Source organism: Homalodisca vitripennis, unplaced genomic scaffold (assembly GCF_021130785.1).
Source record: "Homalodisca vitripennis isolate AUS2020 unplaced genomic scaffold, UT_GWSS_2.1 ScUCBcl_1907;HRSCAF=6114, whole genome shotgun sequence".
NCBI lineage: Eukaryota > Metazoa > Arthropoda > Insecta > Hemiptera > Cicadellidae > Homalodisca > Homalodisca vitripennis.
This window is the reverse complement of record NW_025778062.1, coordinates 67,381-90,158: the sequence shown is the minus strand read 5'-3', so window position 1 is coordinate 90,158 and position 22,778 is coordinate 67,381. Positions and strand designations below refer to the sequence as shown.

The following is a 22,778-nucleotide window of genomic DNA, read 5'->3' as shown; positions in this document are numbered from 1 at the left end:
ATTTCCAAAGATGGCGCTGCATCTGATGACGTCATCAGTATGTTAAATTAACATCTCAAAAGGTCATGTAATGCCTGATGCTTATGTACAACATGGAAATTTGCTCTGTGTGTGAAAAGTAGTTCCATTATTTATGTTCTACAACTTTGTTATTTTCACCCCGTGAAACCTTTTATTGTTTTATTCAGTAGTATGATTCCAATAAGTTAATAATGCAAAACTCGTATTTTGCCGCTCCAGCCGTTACTTTCACAATTACTGTATATTGTAAGGGAATGAGTGGAATGAGAGTGATAATGTAGTTTTACGATCACTTTTCCCTCAGAGTAAATTTAGTTTGTAACAGTTCATTTGTTTTCAGGACTTATCTAACAAATTTCATGACCTTACAATGAATATAAAAGACATTTTTGTGAAAAAGTAGATAAATTCAAATAGACAACATAACCGTACGGTAACAATAAGTGGCCATCAACACAATCGTATCAACTATCAATTAAAAATGTCTCAACTATCGCATAAGGGTAGAGTACGATAAGCGGACCCGGTTTTTATATCGATATGACTTAATTGTAACTCTTGATATAACCAACCGATACTGATTTTTGAACAATAATTAACTTGCCATTGTAACTATAAACAATTTTTATATAATAAACACAATTTCTTTCATAGATTATATCAATTGAAAGCTCGTGGAGGATCGTGAAATGAAGTTTAAAAAGTAGCATATCAGCCAACCTGCTTGCAGATTATCTCTGTATTTGTAGAGAAGAGAAATATGGTCTTCTAAGAAGATGCTTCATTAACTTCTCGAAGGCGGCTAATCATTGCTACCCAAGAGAAAACATATAAATAATTACGCATATTTCGTATTTTCTGTTTGTTATATTGTGTCATTCCTTATTATTTATGAGATTTTCCTATTTCCAACCAGTTCTAATTGTTTGTTTGATCGTTATAGCACATTTATTATTTATGAAATTGTCACTATGTGTATTATATTAATTATTTTAAAGTAAATATCAAATCCTCGATATAACTACCAAAATGTCAAACCAAATTACGTTTTAAGTATTTTAATTCACAGTATAGTTTGGCTATTTTTATATCTTAAAATATAATAGTTTAATGATGAATACAAAACACATGTTCATTGCCATTGTACTTGCGGCCATTACTAAAATACCATACATATGATTTTTATTTTGTTTGTATCAATTTGAAACAATATTGTCAAACCTAATTACTTTATATACCGGCTTTTAAGATTGTATTATATTGTAGTTCTCCAATTGGATTGTCTATTGCTTGGGTGTTTACAGAAGTTAGTGGATAGACGAAGATTTTACTGTGGTTTACAGTAAAATGGTCATGGCACAATGGTGATGTGGCAGTCTGAACACATTCATGATCACTTTTTTGCCAGGTGAATATTATTGTATAAATGGACTTGCTAATTGAAAACTATAGAAATTCGTTAAGATGGTATAGCACATGAGGTATCGATTTGATTATAACTCTTTCACTACAATTCCAAAATCACTATGTAGAGAAATTGCACTTTAAAATTAATCAGTACCAGGTCAGTTGGAGTGTGGGGTTGACGTACATTAGAGTATGTTGAGTTTGTAAGAATTCCTAATCCTTTTAGTGCTTAGAGGTGAAAAAATCCCAAATGAGATAAATAAATTATACTGTTTTAACCCTTTCAGTGCCAATGTCCGATTTTACTGGATGTTCAGGTCAAACAATCACTTAAAAACTTTGTATTTTTAAATTAATATAATAAATTGTTCGTGAAGAACTGTTCTTTTCAAAATAAATTGTTATAGTACACTTCCGATCAATTGACTTTAAAGAAAATCAATCTAGAACTCACACATAAACATTGTTGGTTGACATGACTACCGGCAACAAAGCAACATTAGTTTGTTGAAAGTTCTTTAACTCATTCATTATTGAAGATAAAAATATACATTATTCAAGATTTATAGACAATCAAATACCCCTTCCAGTGGTATGGCAAAGAAAAGGATATACATTTTTTTGGTAATGATAATTGGTTGAAAAATTAAGTTTAAATAAATTCTGGCATTTTTTAGGTAAGCCTATTTTTGGTATTCCTAAATTTAATTTTATGGTAACCTCGTTATTTTATGTAAATTAGGGAGAGTTTTCAGAGAAAAAAAATGTTGATAGCTTATTAAATAATCAAACTGTGAATTTTTTACTGAAGTCTTGCAAAATGCCTTCAAAAGGTCCAGCACTTTTTGGTACACCCACTAGAAAAATACCTAGCACTTTTCAGTACACCCACTCATAAATACTTGGCACTCAAAGGGTTAATGATTTTTATTGTTGCTTAAGTTTGGAAATGTGTAAGTTAATCAGTTAGATTGCTTAGGAATTTTTAAAAACAAAATTTTTTATTTTGCATAAAACCAGTTGCAATCAAGACTTGGCTGTTTTAGGTTGTTGTAGACAAGTGACAAGTGACAATGAGTGATTTGGACTTCCTGAACAAGTTGCACTGGGACGTGGACAGGCATAAGTCTCAGTTCAACCCCCGGTACTGGGATCTTGTCCGCAGATTCGTGACTGCCCACAAGACCAAGTATCCTGAGAAACGTGTAATGGAGCTTACTCATGCGTTCTACCAGATGGTAGCCAAACGTAAAAAGTAAGTATTCAGATTTTGTCACTCTAATGTATACTGTAGTGTTTTAAGAGTGGAATTTAATACCTGTGGAAACATATTTCGTAATTCATTAACAAACAATTCACTTCTTTAAAGTGAGAGTAAAATTAAGATTCATCCAGTCCCATTTATATTGAAAAATGCTCGCTTGTTTAATACAGAGTACGATGAGTGTAGTGATGAAGTAATAGTCTGCAATTTTAAGGTTAAAACTGCGGATAAAAAAGGCTATAAACACATTACGCATTAAAAAATGCTCCATAAAATCTGCCGTTATAGCAGTTAAGATTAGAGAGGGAAAGAAAGGCAGGAATAATAAATGTAGCTTCTCTGGTTTTGCGCATATAGTATCAGGGTTATCTCGATTTTTCAATACCATTACCAGAATCTGTTGTCACAGCAGACATTTATTGCCTTGTGTTGTTGCGACAGTTCTCGTAGAAAACTTTACTTTTTAGTTGTGTGGTTCTGTAATTGTTGTAGTTACAGAACATCATGACAAGGCAGTTCCAGTTACAATGATTCAGTTGTAATTAAAACTCTACTACATGATTACCAGATTCCTAGAAATGGTTCTATTTTGAGTTATCATCCATGAAAATCCTGATAGGACAAGAAATTGTAAATAGCACATTTGTAAATAGAAAAATTGTAAATAAATTTCAAATAAAATCGTGTAAATATTTCTTGTAAATAGTGTTTTTTAACTGTATTGAAACTGTTTATGGACCCTACAATCATCTGTTTACTGGTACATCCATAATGTGAATATTTATTTTAAGTTTCTTGCAATGTAAGAGTCAGTTGCTTTTAACACTTATAAATGTTGCGAAGTACAACTATGCATATTTATACAAATGTGTCATAAAAAATTTATTTATGAGAGAAATAACATAACATTTTGTATGGTTGTTCCTTTCTAAATGTATAATATAATAAAGTAGCTTCCTACAGTAAAATTATTTTTCCTTTTTTAGTTATTTGCAAAAAAATAAATAACATTTTTTTATGTAATCTATTAAAACATTTTTTTTTATTACTTAAAACTACATCTATATATTTTTTTGTTGATAGTATATATCTATATGAGTAATTTGGTGCAACTTTTAGGTTATTTTCTAATTTGTATGAAAACTTATAAATTTTAATCTAAGAGACTGCAAAATCGCCAATTTTAGCCTGGCACTTTTGACTAGTCACAAGGGGATATGAGATGTGAAAAAATTTTGCAACATCTCATATTTGCTCCTGGCCCTGAAAGGGTTAAGAATTGGTTACTCTCTTTTACTAATGATGATCTGGAGCATATGTTTCAAATCTATCAATAGTTATCAATATGTTTCAATATATCTCAGAGTGGCTAGTTAAAAATAAAATGCTCATTAATGTCTCTAAATCTAAATGCATACCGGTATCATTTTTTGATCAGGACAAAGAAAATACTGAGATACAAAATTTCTTTGGCTTTCGCTGTCACAGGTACTTGTGTATTTATAATTGTAGCTGTCCAATTATAGAGTTTGTAAATTATGTTAAGTATCTAGGTCTCCATATAGATAAATACTTAAAATGGGATTCTCACATAAATATTTTAGGAAAAAAATTAAATAAAGTAAATTATTCTCTTTACCATATGCGAAATCATCTGAAAGTTGATCAATTAAGAAACCTGTATTGCTCATGGCTAGAGAGTACCATGAGATATGGAATAATACACTATGGTGGAACTTTTCATACGCTGTTAAACCCTGTTATTGCATCACAAAGAAATGCCATTAGAACACTATATGGAATAAAACGAATGGACAGAGTGAGTTACTTGTTTTCTGAACAACGTATATTAACTTTTAACCAGATTTATATGTACAGCATTGTAATGTATATACATAAACACCTAGATCATTTTAAAATAAAAGAAAATGTGAGAAGTACCAGATCTGCAAACAGAATAATGTTAGAAGTTCCAAATATGAAAAAAGAAAGGAGCCGGCACCAATTTTACTACATTGGGCCAAAAATATTCAATAGTTTTTTAGAATCTTTTGGAAATGGAGTTTATTTTGAATCTAAACCGAAGGTAAAGATGAAAGCCCGTCAATTTATTACAGATGGCTCTTGATGAATCTCATTGTTGTTACTCGCTATTGGATATTCATAGATTATTTATTGTTATAGGTGTTCTTCTTTATTGTTGCGTAATGGATGATTTATTGATTGTTATTAAGTATAGAATTTATAATTTATTGTTATTGAGTATTATATATAGTTTATTTATTGTTGCTTGCTGTTTTTTAATTGCTTGTTGTTATGCATTATTTATAGTTTAATGATGTTAAACTGATGAAAGAGTTTATGGGGTAAGGTATTGGGTGATACATGTCAGCTTTGGAATGAGAATTTATAATTTATTGTTATTGAGTATTATATATAGTTTATTTATTGTTGCTTGCTGTTGTTTAATTGCTGGTTGTTATGTATTATTTATAGTTTAATAATGTTAAATTGATGAAAGAGTTTATGGGGTAAGGTATTGGGTGATTCATGTCAGCTTTGGAATGTTGGAAAACTTTAGTGGTTAGTTGTTGCAACCTTGGCACTCTTAGACTTGTTATAGTGGTGTAGTGGAGTTAGAATGTATATATAAATGTATTAGTGTAGTAAAGCTTAGTGGGTATATTGTGTGTGTTAACTGTAATATGTGTATGTATAAAATCTGCAAGTACAACCAAAATGGACTGGCCGAATATGAGATTTAATTTGTATAAATTAAAAATGTATTGTATCCCGCACGCGCTATTGCGCATGGGACATGTGTAATATTGTAAACAATGTATTTTTTTTTAATAAAGCATTTTTGAACTTGAACTTGAACTTGTTTCAAATCTGACGACTCCCGCCTTTGATCAAGGTACTATAATATGCTCCTTAGGAGTCATTCATGACTGTTTAAAACAAAATTGTTATTAACATTCTACCACATTTTTCTTAAATAAAATTGATAGCTTTTCTTGTTGTACTGTAATAAGATAAAATATTATTACGTATAATTAACAATTTAGTAGTCTAGTAATATAATTTTAAGCAAATAATTTTATGTTCATAGTTTTACTACGGTAAAAGAGTATATGTTATCCAAGAATTTGACGCTGTAACATTTCTTGAAGAAATTGTAATAAAGGATATTGTCTATTGTCTATTGTCAAGTAGTTCTAAGTTTAGGCAAAACAGAAAAACCAGTGTTCATGTTTCAATTTTCGAGTTCCCAGAACCCTTCATCAGAAACATACTGATTTAATGAAACATTGAAACAGAATCCAAACCAAGAATTAAGAACATAAACAAAAAAGAATTGTAACACACAAATACTATAAACAAGAAGATTCTAATCAGCTGCATGTAGAATATTGTTTTATACTTTATGTGATATTGTATGGGTTGTGATTTGTACACTTAAGTCATGTGATGAAAGAGAATAAAGAAATTATTATTATTAATCAACATATTTATGATTGGAATGTATTCAGTGTTGTATTGTTAGTATTACAGAGTGTTTTATTACTTACTATTGGACTAATATTTGTAACATTGAATTGTAATAAAATTATCGAACACAAAACAACAGTGTTAAAGCCTCCACCGTTTTCTTGGTTGGTATTTTCCTGCAGTTGTTGTATTGGCTGTGGTAACAGCAGATGTTATATGTTCACAGATTTGACTGGAAGACAACTCGCATGGTATCTGCTCTCGCAGTTGAATTGTTGGAGGATGACAAAATAAATTATAAAGATAATGGTGAGTAAAACTTTTATAGATGATGGGTCTCTGAAAAGTAAGTGACAAAACCCAGCTGGGTGCATTAATGTTACTTGTATTCAAGGAAACAAACAATTTAATTAATCCAGTTCAGCACGGTTATCGTGAGTGGTCACTGCGAGAACAGAATATATTGAATAAGAATAAGAATATGTTTTATTGTCGTTCAGGCTTACAAAAGCATTGACAAAGTTATTTATATTGAGCAGTATTGCCACGTCACTAACCTACTTAAATAAATAATATAAGGATATTTAAAGTTACAACAAATAAGTCAATAAATAAAAAACAGTTAAAAATGTAATACTTAATAAAATCTTAACAACTTAATCTCTATGAAAACTAGAGATCAAAATAACAATAGAAACAATATAAGTTATACACACATAAACAAAACATAAATTTATTTATTAATAAAATTAGACAAACGCTTATTATAAAACGTTAATAAATAATTAAGTACAGTTGCACAGTATAAAAATAAATTCTTAGTTTAAAAATTGATCACAGACAGTAAAAAAAAATCATTTAAAGAATAAAAGGGATTGTTGAGTAACCACTTATAAAATTTGTGTTTAAATATCTTCACTGAATTTTCATTTATAAGGTGAATAACCTTATTGTACACTTTAATAGACAATACAATATGACTAGATAAAGATTTGCTTAGTCTGTGATACTCAATTACTGCCTTATTCTTGTTACGAGTATTGTGTTACGAGTAATCTGTTATTGACGCAATTGATAAGGGTAAAACAGTTGTCAGGTTTTTCATGGATGTTAAAAATGCTTTTGATGGTGTTTCTCCTAATGTATTGTTAAATAAACTAGGATTACTTGCCTTTTCTCTCATCAGGGTACATGGCATTGAAACAGTTTTTTAATAATTTATTTTTTAAATCTTGACATATATTGTAAACTAGCAGTTACCCGCGGCTTCGCACACAATTTTCTGTTGATAAACTGGACAATATATCTATGTATTCTTTTTCTATGACATAATAAACAGTCTAGAGATAATCGATAGTCACTCAAAGCTATTCCAATCTCCTGATCCAATTTAGATTTAAGTTTAAAGAAGAGAGGTTTGGGATCCTGAAGTCGTAAAGTGAAACAGTTTTTATAAGATTAGTATTTCCCTCCCACATTCCATGATAATTTGTTGAAGTTCTTCTATGGCTTTATTAACAATAAGAGTTAGCCTTTTTATCCCAATGACGAAAGTGTATCGTACAACTAAAAAGTTGCTGCGGTCAATTTATGGGTCTGTTCTGGTCGTTTAAATTCACCCCCGGTCTAATCTATTTACAGTTCCACAATTCATTTATGCTGTTGCACTAACCAAAACAATGGTCTCATCTGTTGGTTTCGGAATCTAACTTAGGTTAAATTTTGATGATTAAGTGATTTTGATATTTTTACCGATCACTAAATATGTATTAGGGGTATATGCTTCAAGTATTAGGGCAATGTTATCTCCATTTGCTTTTCAATAACTACAGTAAAAAGGCCATACTCAATGTTAAAGGAACTAACCAGATTAGATTACGTTATGTGCAAACATTCACAGCTTTATACAATAAGGTAGTTGTTATAACAGCGTATAAATAGCATTTTTATTGTATTAGATGGATTATTGATTATTGGCGCAATCTACATTTAAAATTAAATTACTTTGTATTTGCAATCTGCATTACACTACTGATTACTTTACAATAATTCAATATTTATTAAAATTTAAATGTAAACACATGTTTCTGCCTCTTTGATGAACTTCAGCTGAAAGTGTTTAAAGCTTTTAAGTATCAGTTCAATTTATATTACGTGTCGTAGCGCAATCTGCCAGATCCAATGTAAAACACTCCAATATCATTTGAATGTAAACTAGTTTTTTAATTTGAATTCGACTTTATTTGATGAAATGAATGTGTTATGGGTGGTAAAAAGCACTCATGTAAACATGTATTGTAACAACAAATTAACAAACTATGTAGAAGAGCATGGAGAATAATTTAAGTTAAGTTTAGATTCAGTATTATGTAATGAATTAAATGAAATATTGTTTGTAAAAATTGTAAATAGTTTTTGGTAAATTGTTTTTATGATTGGTAATTTGTTGTGTTTGTAAGGTTGAAGTGTAATAATCCATTTTATGATTCATTAGTCCAAAATTTTAAGTTAGTTAGGAAGTTAACTTTTACAGAGTCAAGGTTTCAGTTATATAAGATCAAGTCTAAAAAAGATAAATGAATAAATTGTGAGGTAATATAAATTATGATAAAATTACAACCTTAAAATTTATGTTTGAAGATAAGTAAAGATTTCTTTTCTGAAAACGAGTTTATATTTACCAAATATTAAGATTCTAGGCAATTTTTTCATTTAAATGATATCCCTTTTTGTTTCTAGTTTTCAACAGTGAAGATAATTCCCAGATAAATAATCCCAAGTTTACGTGGAAAACGGGTGATCAAGAGAAAAATGGATCTACAGGACAAACTAAGTATGATTTATCTGGAAGTGAAATATCAACACAAAATCATGACAAATCAAGTCATTCACCCAAAATGTCTTTGGGGGATATAAAAGATGAACATAGAAAAGATAACAGGTGTACTGATGTAAGAGAAGGTGAATCTGTTGTGACAAAAGAACTTACTTGCAGTAACAAAAATCATCAAAAGGAGTCTTTACTTTGTGAAAATCCATCGCATACTAACATAGCTGTTGCTGTACTGAGACAGAAAGAGTTAAAAGAGTTATTGGATGGTTTCGTTATCTTCCGTGGTATCGACAAATTGACTAAACTTAATGGTTCAGTGAAAACTCTTGAAGAATCATTTAGATGTTCTAAATTTGGCCCTTGTGAATGGCAGTGTTCTGAATTAGATGAAAATTGCAGAATTATGTAAGTATAATAACAAAGTATAATAGTGTAATAGTGTAGGAACCTTTTTTAATAAAAAAATAGAATTAGCCTTTACAGGCAAATAATTAGTGCCACAATATGGCATAATCAATCTCTTTTTAAATAGGAGACATTACATTTCAGCGTATTCATACCATCAGGGATTTCGTAAAGCCTAGGTTGGGACTTTTTTTTAATTTCCATGGTTTTAATTATTCAGAATAAAAAATATGGTCTTTTAAAAGAGTTTTTATATACATGGAGTTTATTTCATTTTGATTTTTCCATTCTTAGTATTACTAGCTTGGATGTGTGAGAAGGGTTGAACCAGTGTGAGTGTTGAGTTTATCTCCAGTTCACCTTCCTACCATAGCTACAATACTGAGTTGCTCCACTGTACTTAGCTGTTGTGTCCAAAACATCGTAGTGCACTCTGTTGTGCACATGATAAGACAATGATAATACCTCTTTATCTAGATTACAGTATATTTTGTAGTCTGGGTGAGTGCGATATCAAAACAATGCAGAGTTCATTTTTAGCTTCTTAGTCACCAACTTTTTAAAAATCTCTTCATATAAACATTACTCCAGATTCCAGGAAGTCGAAACTTTCTTGAATTTAATTTTTCAATTGAACTAATATTATAGGTTTGTATTTAAATATTAAAGTCGGAAGTTTAATTTGTCCTTCATTACTACTATTCAGTATTTTTAAAGTATCAGTTGCAGGCTTGAAAGTTGGCTTGAAAGTCCACGTGAAAGCAGACATTTTAAATGACATATTCAAAAGGGTCAATTCCTAAATTTTTAGTATAAGCTTAATTAGTGTACAAGAACTAACTTAGTGTAAAAAGTTTCTATCCATATGTTTGTCGTCTTAATATAAATAAAAGCCAGGTTGTAAGAAGTTTTATTGTAGTCTATTAAGAATTAGCGAAAAATGAAATGTTTGTTTTTCATTTAAACACTTTTGATTTATAAAATACATTTATTTGTAGAATAACGACTATGGTTAGGAGGTGAGCTAATGCTGTATATGTGTACTCCAGGTGGATGGCACTCAGGTGGAAAAACACTATATTAGCTGAAGCTGTGGGTACAGTTAAGGATGAATTATGCTCCAGGATAGCTAAGGTGGTCCTGAGTAAAATCGCTGAGTTTGCCTTTTTTGTTGAGGTTTGTATAAAGTTTTTAACTCAGTTTAGCTCAGGTAAGTTTGTATAACTCGTAATTGTCTTGTCTTGACATTAACCCAGGCTTACGTAGCTGATGACATGTTTATCATCTGTTTTCTGGTTCACACCACTTCAAAACATTAAAACCCAGGCTTACATGGCTGGTACATGAATATCATCTGTTTCGTGCTTCACACCACTTCAAAACATTAAAACCCAATCTTACATGGCGGGTACATGAATATTATCTGTTTCGTGCTTCACACCAGTTCAAAACATTAAAACCCAGGCTTACATGGCTGGTACATGAATATCATCTGTTTCGTGGTTCACACCATTTCAAAACATTAAAACCCAGGCTTACATGGCTGGTACATGAATATCATCTGTTTCGTGGTTCACACCACTTGATAACATTAAAATCTAGGCTTACATGGCTGGTGCATGAATATCATCTGTTTTGTGGTTCACACCACTTCATAACATTAAAACCCAGGCTTACATGTCTGGTGCGTGAATATCATCTGTTTTGTGGTTCACACCACTTCAAAACATTAAAACCCAATCTTACATGGCTGGTGCATGAATATCATCTGTTTAGTGGTTCACACCACTTCATAACAGTAAAATCCAGGCTTACATGGCTGGTACATGAATATCATCTGTTTCGTGGTTCACACCACTTCAAAACATTAAAACCCAATCTTACATGGCGGGTACATGAATATTATCTGTTTCGTGCTTCACACCAGTTCAAAACATTAAAACCCAGGCTTACATGGCTGGTACATGAATATCATCTGTTTTGTGGTTCACACCACTTGATAACATTAAAATCTAGGCTTACATGGCTGGTGCGTGAATATCATCTGTTTCGTGCTTCACACCCCGTTGAAACTGAAACACTAAAACCCAATTTAAGCCTTAAAATATTTTGGCCTTTGCGGAGAAGAGCATCTTCATTCAACAGGTGTTAGATCAACACTCTGTTGTAAATTTGTTTATGTGTAACAGTTATGGCTCTCTTCAGTGAGACCTAAATATTTCAAAATTTTAACTTTGTTAACAATGTTTAAATGTGTGATTAGATAATAGTAACAAAGATCATTGTTTTATTCCTCGACAGGATCGTACTCACACCGCTAATCCCCCCCCTGTTATCATTATTTTGTTAATGATAAATAATGTAGAAATTGACTGCTCAGGGTTTGAACGTGATTGTAATGATTTTTTAAGTAATACTCACAGTTTGTTTGAAATAATAATAAACGATATTACAAATTTAGCCTATAATAGCGTTACAGCTAGATTGAGCCTTCTCGCCCATAGACGCGGTCTCTTCAAATAGACGTGTGGTGGAGCCCTGGCCCCGGTAAAGTTGTTTGAAAAGACCGGTCTGAGTACGGGCCTACTCCTCAGAGAAGAGTGAAAAATCTACTAAATTTAATGTACAGACCGTGTTGTCAAGCTTATATTAGTCCTAGAGTAGCACAATGTCTTCAAGCCTCTAGTACTGGAGGGGTATCTTCACTAGGTGGGCTGCTAGATTAGTCCTAGAGTAGCACAATGTCTTCAAGCCTCTAGTACTGGAGGGGTATCTTCACTAGGTGGGCTGCTAGATTAGTCCTAGAGTAGCACAATGTCTTCAAGCCTCTAGTAATGGAGGGGTATCTTCACTAGGTGGGCTGCTAGATTAGTCCTAGAGTAGCACAATGTCTTCAAGCCTCTAGTACTGGAGGGGTATCTTCACTAGGTGGGCTGCTAAATTAGTCACTTTTTCAGAGTGTTATCTCACATGGCATTTTCAAACAATATAACATGAAAAGGCCTCAGTTGAAATAATGTAAGCAACTGGTAAACCTTATATAAAATCATTTCAAACAAAGGTATAATAAATTGGGTTACTTACTTACTTTAATTACATTACTATATGAGTTTACTCATTAATAGAATCAAAGTGAATTAGTAGTGGCTGTTTAAAGTTAGTAGGTGAAGTATCATTGTCAATAGTAAATAAGATATGGGCTTAATTGTGTTGACTTCCTACAAAATTACAATTTGATGTTAATTGTATAAGAAGTAAAAACAATAAATGATACAAAACTGTATTTTGTTAACTATTTTACAAAATATTAAGTACTAAAAATTACAATGTTAATATAGGATGTAAAACTCTATTGTTTATTGCCCAAGTAGTACATGTATTTGTCTTAAGATGAAGGCTCTCTTACGGAAAGTAATAAAATAGAAACAATAGAATGTGAAATATGATTGAAAAAAACCAAAAATACAGTATACCTGTACAATGTTTAGATACAGATTAAAGATAAGTTTATTAAGTTGTCAAAATAATAAACCTATGCTTATCTCACTTAAATATTGACACATTTTTTGGTTACTTGTTGTCAATACGTCTTAATTATAGTATGTTGTTAATACTCTTAACTGTAATTTGGATAACTCTAGGATTACTTTTGGATGATATCATAACTTGGGATAAGGATATTTTGGTTTTGCAAAAAAGATCTCTTTCATATTATTTGTTCTTAAATACATGTCCAAATATTGCTCAATAGAAATTCAGAAAACCATTTATTATGACCACATACAATCTCATATAATCTTTGGTGTTGCGTTGTATGGAGCCACTAATAATAAAAATATGCAAAGCACTCTGCAACTTCAACAAAAGGCAATTAGAATAATACTTAATTTAAAGAACCAGAATTCTGTGTAAAGAGTATTGATCTAAATTGGGAATTTTAACTGTTTATGGTATGTATATACTTGAAGCAATAATGATAGTCAGATTAAATGTTTACAAATTACCTTGATTACGTTTAAATCATGACAGCTTTAACTGAAATAGAAACCAATTGGCAGTACATAAACACCTGTTGGAATTTCATTATATGAAACCAAGCTTGGCAGGCATTAAGTTTATACATAAAATAAAAAAAAATTACTGTTTGTAGAAGATGATTTATTGTTCAATAAGCAGCTTAAAATATTTTTCACTAATACAACTTTATATTCATTTGAAGAATTTATGGATATATAAACATATTTAAAATAAAATATAATTATGATGTTCTTTAATTGAATAATTTTAAATGTAATTGTACAAATTATATGCATAAAGTTGTTGTTTGAATTTGAACTTGTCAATTTGTTACCAAGCTTTTCCAAAGTTGTTTTAATCTTAATATTTGAAAAAATAGACAAAAAAAATTCATTCCAGCATTGAAATTGCACTGTTGCACGAAATGTTTGTTACAACATTGTAACTAGCTGTGGCACTGATGAGTTTGTTATTTTTATGAATCGTGAATGCCATGTTACGTTTTCCATTGGTGAATAGATGTACTGTTTAATTTATTTTTGATAATTTGAGTTCATTTGCAATTATAACTCAACAATACACATTACTAGTAACTAATCTAAATCTGCTTTTTAAATAGAGTATGGTAGGCTATGTTTGTTGTAGATTGTTCTAAAAATGTTCTCAAAGCTCAGGATATTTACTACTTAAAGTTAAATTTTGTACTCTCTTTTGAAATTTCTACAATTCTAAAGTGTATGGGAGTATATTACTTGTGTTAATAACTAAGTTTGTTGTATACATAACTGTTAAGTTTTATTTCTTGCTAAGTTGGCACTATTGTGTAATCCAGAAGATGATTAATCGTTGAACAGCTGAGTTATTCTGTTTTGCAATTTTCAATAAAACCAGTGAAGTAATTTGTATGTAGAATGTATAAAATCCGTCCAAGAACTGATCCTAGAGGCACACCTGATTCACTGACAGTAGTTTTGATTTTTGATGAGGAAAGTTCTGTTTAGTTATTTTTCTACTTGTACAAGCAGTTCTTAAAATAGCTCTTAGCCTATTAATTTGCTTTCCCTTTTATTTAAAGAGATGCCATTTTCTGTACTATTGAGTTACATTAAGACAGAAAAAAGTCATGTGTTGTACTAGGAGTAAGGCTGATAAATATTTTTGGTCCTCTAGATGATCAGTTATATATTCTTAGAGGTGGATAACCACAGTTCGTGTAGGGGTGTTATAAAGCAATGTAGATTTCTTAGTAGAAGCTAATAAATTCCTTTTCAAGTGAGTTATAAGTCTAATCAAAACAATATTTTCAAAACCTGTTAAGAAAGTGAATAGAAATGATACTGGTCGATAGTTATCGGTTTTGACCACACTTTCTTTTCATTTCATTGTGTTCTAGATAGACTTTTGTAAATTTCCACGGTGTGGAAAAGATTAGTCATTGATGTTGAAAATCAGGTTGGAAAAGCTAATTGGAATCAGTGGAGTGTGGGTTGTGAAGAAATATATTCTTGAATTTTCCTAATTGTGAATTTTACAAGACTAACATTGCATTTGAGGAAATATAACATTGCATTTGTTACTTGCAGAATAAATGAAAGTTTGTGTAAACCAATCTATCTCTCAAAGTGTACTTAAACATTTTCAGTAACGACCATTATTGGTGTGTTGTAAACCCTTTTGGAAACACACATATATACACATTAAATACACCAAAGTAGTTCTATAATTTAAGCCAAGTAGGATTATTAAACCGATAGGTGTCATAGAGAATAACAGACAATGTTGATAATAAATTAATACTGTTTGTGTAGTCAGTTTTTTTTTCCTTAAAGTGTGATTAATTGATTTTAGGCCAAGTGCTCGTACTATAATCATGGAAGTTGGGTGAATTCTAAAATGAAACACATGAATAAGTAAGTAATGTTCAAGTACCATAATTTAATACAGTAATGCTGCATGTCTAGTCTAGTTCAAAGAGTTCAGTTGCTCGATATGTCTTGTTGCCGTTCATAATGAATCGTGCATGATTTAATAACACTTAACCCTTCGTATGCCACTAATAAATGAATTGATTTCCCTATAACACCAATACATCTAAAAATATATTTTTCTTCAAGTTCAAAGCTAATTTTTTATTATAAATATGCTATTTTAAGAGGTAAAGGCAAAAAATATTAAACAGGAAGTTTTAGTTAAAATTAGCATATTTATTGATAAAAATCTAAAAAGAACACTGTACTATACTGTGAATTTAAATTCAAATTCTTGGTACAAACTAATAACACTGATTAATTATATAAACTACTAGTTATGATAGCATTTTTTATCTAAGGTTTCACAGATAAGGTCTGCCATCTTATTTTATCATCTGGGCAAACAAGGATATATTTGGTTATGGCTCTGTAGGACAAAGGTTCCTGTAGAGAAGCAGGTGGACAGTGCTAGACAAAGGGCACCTCCCCTCCCCCTGACGTGGAGTGAAGGTCATCTATAAATATCATCTATGATAGGCATGGAGCTTTTGTGAACTAAAACACTCTCCAAGAGACACAATGTGTAATATTGGATATACTCATGATTGGCGTTTTGGTCAAAGTGTACCATTCTGATATGTCCGTCTAGAGCATGGGAAGGGTTAATCTGACTTATGACATATGGACTATTACTTAATTTCATCACCATGGAAAGCAAAAATCAATATTTGTTTATCACTTGATTGATCATTCTCATACCATGGAATAATTCAGTGAAACTATACAATAGTTCAATGTTTTATGTCTGTTACACTTAATGTATATTCGAATGGAACATCTTGGAGAGTTCACTTCTGATTGGTTTATACCTGCAAGTAGACTAAACTGGGTACAGCAGAATCCGATGTGTCATTTATGGATGTCCAGGAACAGCACATCACTAATTGCAAAGATATTGGAGTAAAACAGAATGGCTGATAGCTCTAATTTACTGTCTAATTTGGAAGATGATTATTTTAGTGGGTGTGGTTTCCTTAAAGACTTTTTCATGCCTGTATATGAGGGAGTAATATTTCCCCATCCCCTGCCGGTCACTCTTGCCCACATTGATTGAAACAGAACCTTCTTCTAAGATGACTTGACCGAGTTAGTGCCTTTTAACTTTCCTCATGGATCTCAATTGGAGGTGGCCCCTACACCCAACTTTATTCATTCTGAATATCCTTTCAATCCGAAAGCAGTGCAAAGGTCCTTTTAGGACTTAGCACAATGAGGGGACTCCTCATCTTGTCTTAAGTGAACATAACATGGATAGGAGTACACCACATAATACGTCCTTTGTTTGAAGTTTATTTTTGACAATGGAAGGATTGTGAAGGAAACAGGATTTTTCTGGACATGTGTCATCATTCAGTGAAACAAAAAAATCATATCGTTCTATATAGAAATTGTGTCAGTGGTGGTAGGTTTCAACAACACTCATCCAAATTCCATAGTGGGACATCCAGCAATATAACACTCATATCGTTCTATATAGAAATTGTGTCAGTGGTGGTAGGTTTCAACAACACTCATCCAAATTCCATAGTGGGACATCCAGCAATATAACACTCATATCGTTCTATATAGAAATTGTGTCAGTGGTGGTAGGTTTCAACAACACTCATCCAAATTCCATAGTGGGACATCCAGCAATACTCATACACATCATCACAAATTCCATAGTGGGACATCCAGCAATATAACACTCATATCGTTCTATATAGAAATTGTGTCAGTGGTGGTAGGTTTCAACAACACTCATCCAAATTCCATAGTGGGACATCCAGCAATATAACACTCATATCGTTCTATATAGAAATTGTGTCAGTGGTGGTAGGTTTCAACAACACTCATCCAAATTCCATAGTGGGACATCCAGCAATATAACACTCATATCGTTCTATATAGAAATTGTGTCAGTGGTGGTTGGTTTCAGCAACACTCATCCAAATTCCATAGTGGGACATCCAGCAATATAACACTCATATCGTTCTATATAGAAATTGTGTCAGTGGTGGTAGGTTTCAACAACACTCATCTAAATTCCATAGTGGGACATCCAGCAATATAACACTCATATCATTCTATATAGAAATTTTGTCAGTGGTGGTAGGTTTCAACAACACTCATCCAAATTCCATTCCATAGTGGGACATCCAGCAATATAACACTCATATCATTCTATACAGAAATTGTGTCAGTGGTGGTAGGTTTCAGCAACACTCATCCAAATTCCATAGTGGGACATCCAGCAATATAACACTCATATCGTTCTATATAGAAAATTGTGTCAGTGGTGGTAGGTTTCAACAACACTCATCCAAATTCCATAGTGGGACATCCAGCAATATAACACTCATATCATTTTATATAGAAATTGTGTCAGTGGTGGTAGGTTTCAACAACACTCATCCAAATTCCATAGTGGGACATCCAGCAATATAACACTCATATCGTTCTATATAGAAATTGTGTCAGTGGTGGTAGGTTTCAACAACACACATCCAAATTCCATAGTGGGACATCCAGCAATATAACACTCATATCGTTCTATATAGAAATTGTGTCAGTGGTGGTAGGTTTCAGCAACACTCATCCAAATTCCATAGTGGGACATCCAGCAATATAACACTCATATCGTTCTATATAGAAATTGTGTCAGTGGTGGTAGGTTTCAACAACACTCATCCAAATTCCATAGTGGGTCATCCAGCAATATAACACTCATATCATTCTATACAGAAATTGTGTCAGTGGTGGTAGGTTTCAGCAACACTCATCCAAATTCCATAGTGGGACATCCAGCAATATAACACTCATATCGTTCTATATAGAAATTGTGTCAGTGGTGGTAGGTTTCAACAACACTCATCCAAATTCCATAGTGGGACATCCAGCAATATAACACTCATATCATTTTATATAGAAATTGTGTCAGTGGTGGTAGGTTTCAGCAACACTCATCCAAATTCCATAGTGGGACATCCAGCAATATAACACTCATATCGTTCTATATAGAAATTGTGTCAGTGGTGGTAGGTTTCAACAACACTCATCCAAATTCCATAGTGGGACATCCAGCAATATAACACTCATATCGTTCTATGTAGAAATGAAGTTTTATGGAAAATTTCATGTCTGCAGATGAAATCTTTCTTGAGATATCATGCCACATGACACATTCACATTTTTTCATTAAATTGGGTTTCATATCAGTGTTTAAATAATAAAATTCTGTAATTAATACTTGATGTCTTCATCCTTCACTGGTAAATATGATGTCCTTATAGACTGTGTTTATTTTGTTAAAACTTTTTTGCAATTTGTTCAGATCAATTTTGTCAAGTATTTAAAACTACACGTACAATAAGTTTATGGTGGCAGGACTAGAACAGTGGCTCATCTTCAAGTTCCTTAAGGGCATACATAGGCCGAGTTGTAAGTCTGGACAATATGGCATCATGTTCATGTAGTAACATGAACATGATGCTTTCTGGTAGACTGTTGCATCGCGTGATTGCTGCTATTGGAAAACAGTTTAATTATTTTGACAGTCTACATTGTAGGGCATATAGGTCTTTTGCATGGCGGGTGTTGTAGCCATGAACATCTTGTCTTCTCCCAAACAGTGATACATTCTCCTTTATTTATAGAAGCGAGTTCATTACATATTGGCCTTGAACCATTAATATCCTGAGACGTTTGAAAAATGGTCTACAATGCTCCAGATGGTCTGGCAATGTAATGATGTGCAGTGCCTTCTTTTGGAGAATAAGTATCCTGCTGCATGCTGTTGCAAGGTCCCAGAACAGAATACCATAGAGTAGGTGGTTGTGAAAAAGACATCAAGTCACCATAAAAGATGTTGAATGTGTTGAGTTAATTATTAAACTACGTGTGTAATATGTGAAAACCTCTTGGAATATACGGAGTTTGTTACAAATTTATGTATTTTTGTGTTTTCTCATTCCCATTAGATCATTGTAAAAATTTGCTAACGGTCAGGGAAATCCCGTGGAGTGACAAGCACCATAACCGAACTCAGTGTTCTTCATAATATAGAAGTGAACTTTCATACACAATTTAAAGTCTATAAATCAGTTTGATTCTGAGATATCTGAGTCTCAACTACTTTTCCCGGTGTAAATTCAAATCTCCCAACTCTTGACCTGCTGTTGTCATTGATGATACAACCAAGCCAGTTTCGTTCACTCGAATACGAGCTGGAACAGGTATGTTTTGTGTTGTTTTGCTATTTAATAGAGCTATGCGAGATTTAAATGTTTTCATTCTCTGTTGTGTGTTTGATTTTAACACCTACATTGCGGCTATGTTGAATATCTGACTTTAACACTGTTGCGAATAAGATTTAGTGTAGAATGCTATAAGGTGTATTCTGCAGTCAATGTGTAAAATACAAGATCACCAATTCACATGTGTTCCTTTGACAGCTCAATGATGGTATTTTTAGCAAACACGTGTAGTTGTTGTTATTATTTTTATTTCATATGGTAAAGGTAAAAAATAATTATTTGTATGTTCTTTGAAGTACTATACTACAGTACTAATTAACAGAATTGTCAGCTGATGAATGAGATGTTTCTGTTAAAGAGATCTCAAATTAATACAAACATAGCGATTGTGTAAATCCATTTGTTACACAAAAAAGTGTTTTGCTATAGAACATCCATTAATTTTACATATCATTACGATTCGAAAATCTTGTTCTTGTATTTATCAGAATAAAGAGATTTTATTGCATTAGTAATGAATATTATTTTTTCCCACTAGTTATTAGCCTAATATAAATTATTATAATTAAAATCAATATACATAGCAAGTTTAAATTAGGTGGTGAAGGTAATGTATACATGGGTAAAAAAATCTATTACAAAAATATATAAAAATATTGAGTAAAGCTAGAGAGGTATTTTCACGTTAAACTTTGTAAAAGATAGTAGATAGTCTGTAAGATTGGGCCAAATTATTTAAAATGCTTATAGATTTCATTCTGAAAGAATTTTCTGTCAAAGCAAGCCTGTATAGTTGTATGTGTAATTTCCTCTCAAATTTTGTATAGTACGTATAAATTTCTTGTGTGGTAGTGAAACAGAATATTATTTCTTTTGTTAAGAAAAGTTGAAAAGATTAATAATTGTGAGAACTTTTAATCTCATAATTAAATGCCATGACTACATTTTATTGTGATGTTATATACACATTACATACGTAAATGTAATTTACATAGCATTCCTTGAAGTTTTCATAGATTTTTAACGTATGCAAAGCTGAGAGTAAAAGCTAGTACACAATAGAATTAGGAAATTTAGTCTTGTTTTTATATTTACTTTTATGAGTTTATTTTAAATTACTATTTATTTTCTTCAGAAGACTGATTTGGTATCTTGTTAACTGAATTTTCTTTTAACAGTTTAGAGGTCTCTGAATTCAGCCTTATGAAGGATGAGATGGACAAGTTTGCTGTGAAACGTATATTCCAGTTCAGAGAATTGGTTCTTCATAACCTGTCTGCGGAAGAGGAGAAAACAATGATATCGTAAGTGGTGCTTATTTTGAACCTATGTACTGTGATACTGACTGCAATTTGTCAAGTTATTGTAATTAGTTAGAATATGTGATGAATACAGTTTGAACTATGTGTGTAAAATTAGACAAATTATGAAACATTTTAAGTATTAGAGGAAACGTAACTATAAGGACATTTATGGCATTAACTGAAACAACTGTCCATATAATGTTGGATTAATGACTTATAATTTAAATCCTTTTCAGGTATGCGACCAGTATGTGGAACCAAGCAGTGAGGCACAGGAAAGCCTTCGAGGATGACGGCAGTTCGGTTCTGTGCTTCTATCATGTCATTCAAGGAGAATTCTTGAAACAAAAACTTCTTGAGAAGCCTGTCATCACTTACATCAGAGACAAGTATAAACTCCACTTCCCAGGCCAACAGTGCGTAGGTTTTACTGTTGTTGTAAACCTAGTTCTAATACTGAAATTCAAATTCCTCTTCTTTCTATTTGAATTGAATCATTTGAGACAATAACCCTTTAGTGTGAATGTTGAACAAGTTATATTTGTCCGCTATTGTCGTTTACCATAAATTGTATGTGTAGTGACATTCTGGTAGATAATGATATAGGAACTCTACATTAATAGCATGCTGTAATGTTAGAATATTCAAGATCGCTTAGTATAGACCAGCAGAGTCTGATCATTATTTACTATAGCTCAACAGTTCTTGTGCAGTAGTTTAACAAGTTGATCGTGACAGATGCTTTAGGGCTTGCTGTAACGTTTTAGTACTCAAGATCGCCCAGTCTAGACCAGCATTGAGTGTGATCATTATTATTTACTGTTGCTCGACAGTTCTTGTGCAGTAGTTTAACAAGTTGATCGTGACAGATGCTTTAGGGCTTGCTGTAACGTTTTAGTACTCAAGATCGCCCAGTCTAGACCAGCATTGAGTGTGATCATTATTATTTACTGTTGCTCGACAGTTCTTGTGCAGTAGTTTAACAAGTTGATCGTGACAGATACTTTAGGGCTTGCTGTAACGTTTTAGTACTCAAGATCGCCCAGTCTAGACCAGCATTGAGTGTGATCATTATTATTTACTATTGCTCAACAGTTCTTGTGCAGTAGTTTAACAAGTTGATCGTGACAGATACTTTAGGGCTTGCTGTAACGTTTTAGTACTCAAGATCGTCCAGTCTAGACCAGCATTGAGTGTGATCATTATTATTTACTATTGCTCAACAGTTCTTGTACAGTAGTTTAACAAGTTGATCGTGACAGATGCTTTAGGGCTTGCTGTAACGTTTTAGTACTCAAGATCGCCCAGTCTAGACCAGCATTGAGTGTGATCATTATTATTTACTGTTGCTCGACAGTTCTTGTGCAGTAGTTTAACAAGTTGATCGTGACAGATACTTTAGGGCTTGCTGTAACGTTTTAGTACTCAAGATCGCCCAGTCTAGACCAGCATTGAGTGTGATCATTATTATTTACTATTGCTCAACAGTTCTTGTACAGTAGTTTAACAAGTTGATCGTGACAGATACTTTAGGGCTTGCTGTAACGTTTTAGTACTCAAGATCGTCCCAGTCTAGACCAGCATTGAGTGCGATCATTATTATTTACTGTTGCTCGACAGTTCTTGTGCAGTAGTTTAACAAGTTGATCGTGACAGATGCTTTAGGGCTTGCTGTAACGTTTTAGTACTCAAGATCGCCCAGTCTAGACCAGCATTGAGTGTGATCATTATTATTTATTATAGCTCGACAGTTCTTGTGCAGTAGTTTAA

The 22,778-nt window shown here is 32.2% G+C and overlaps 1 protein-coding gene across 1 annotated transcript in view; it reads left to right on the top strand.

Moving 5' to 3' along the window:
• LOC124371754 overlaps positions 1–22,778 on the top strand; it is a gene marked incomplete at its 3' end in the record, with an annotated part of 90,901 nt that overhangs the window by 3,101 nt on the left and 65,022 nt on the right. The window contains exons 2-8 of the mRNA XM_046830095.1: positions 2,475–2,683; positions 6,411–6,493; positions 8,924–9,422; positions 10,472–10,598; positions 15,288–15,349; positions 20,883–21,008; positions 21,245–21,424. Of these exons, the coding sequence (XP_046686051.1) occupies positions 2,502–2,683; positions 6,411–6,493; positions 8,924–9,422; positions 10,472–10,598; positions 15,288–15,349; positions 20,883–21,008; positions 21,245–21,424 (1,259 nt within the window). The remainder of the gene's footprint in view (positions 1–2,474; positions 2,684–6,410; positions 6,494–8,923; positions 9,423–10,471; positions 10,599–15,287; positions 15,350–20,882; positions 21,009–21,244; positions 21,425–22,778) is intronic.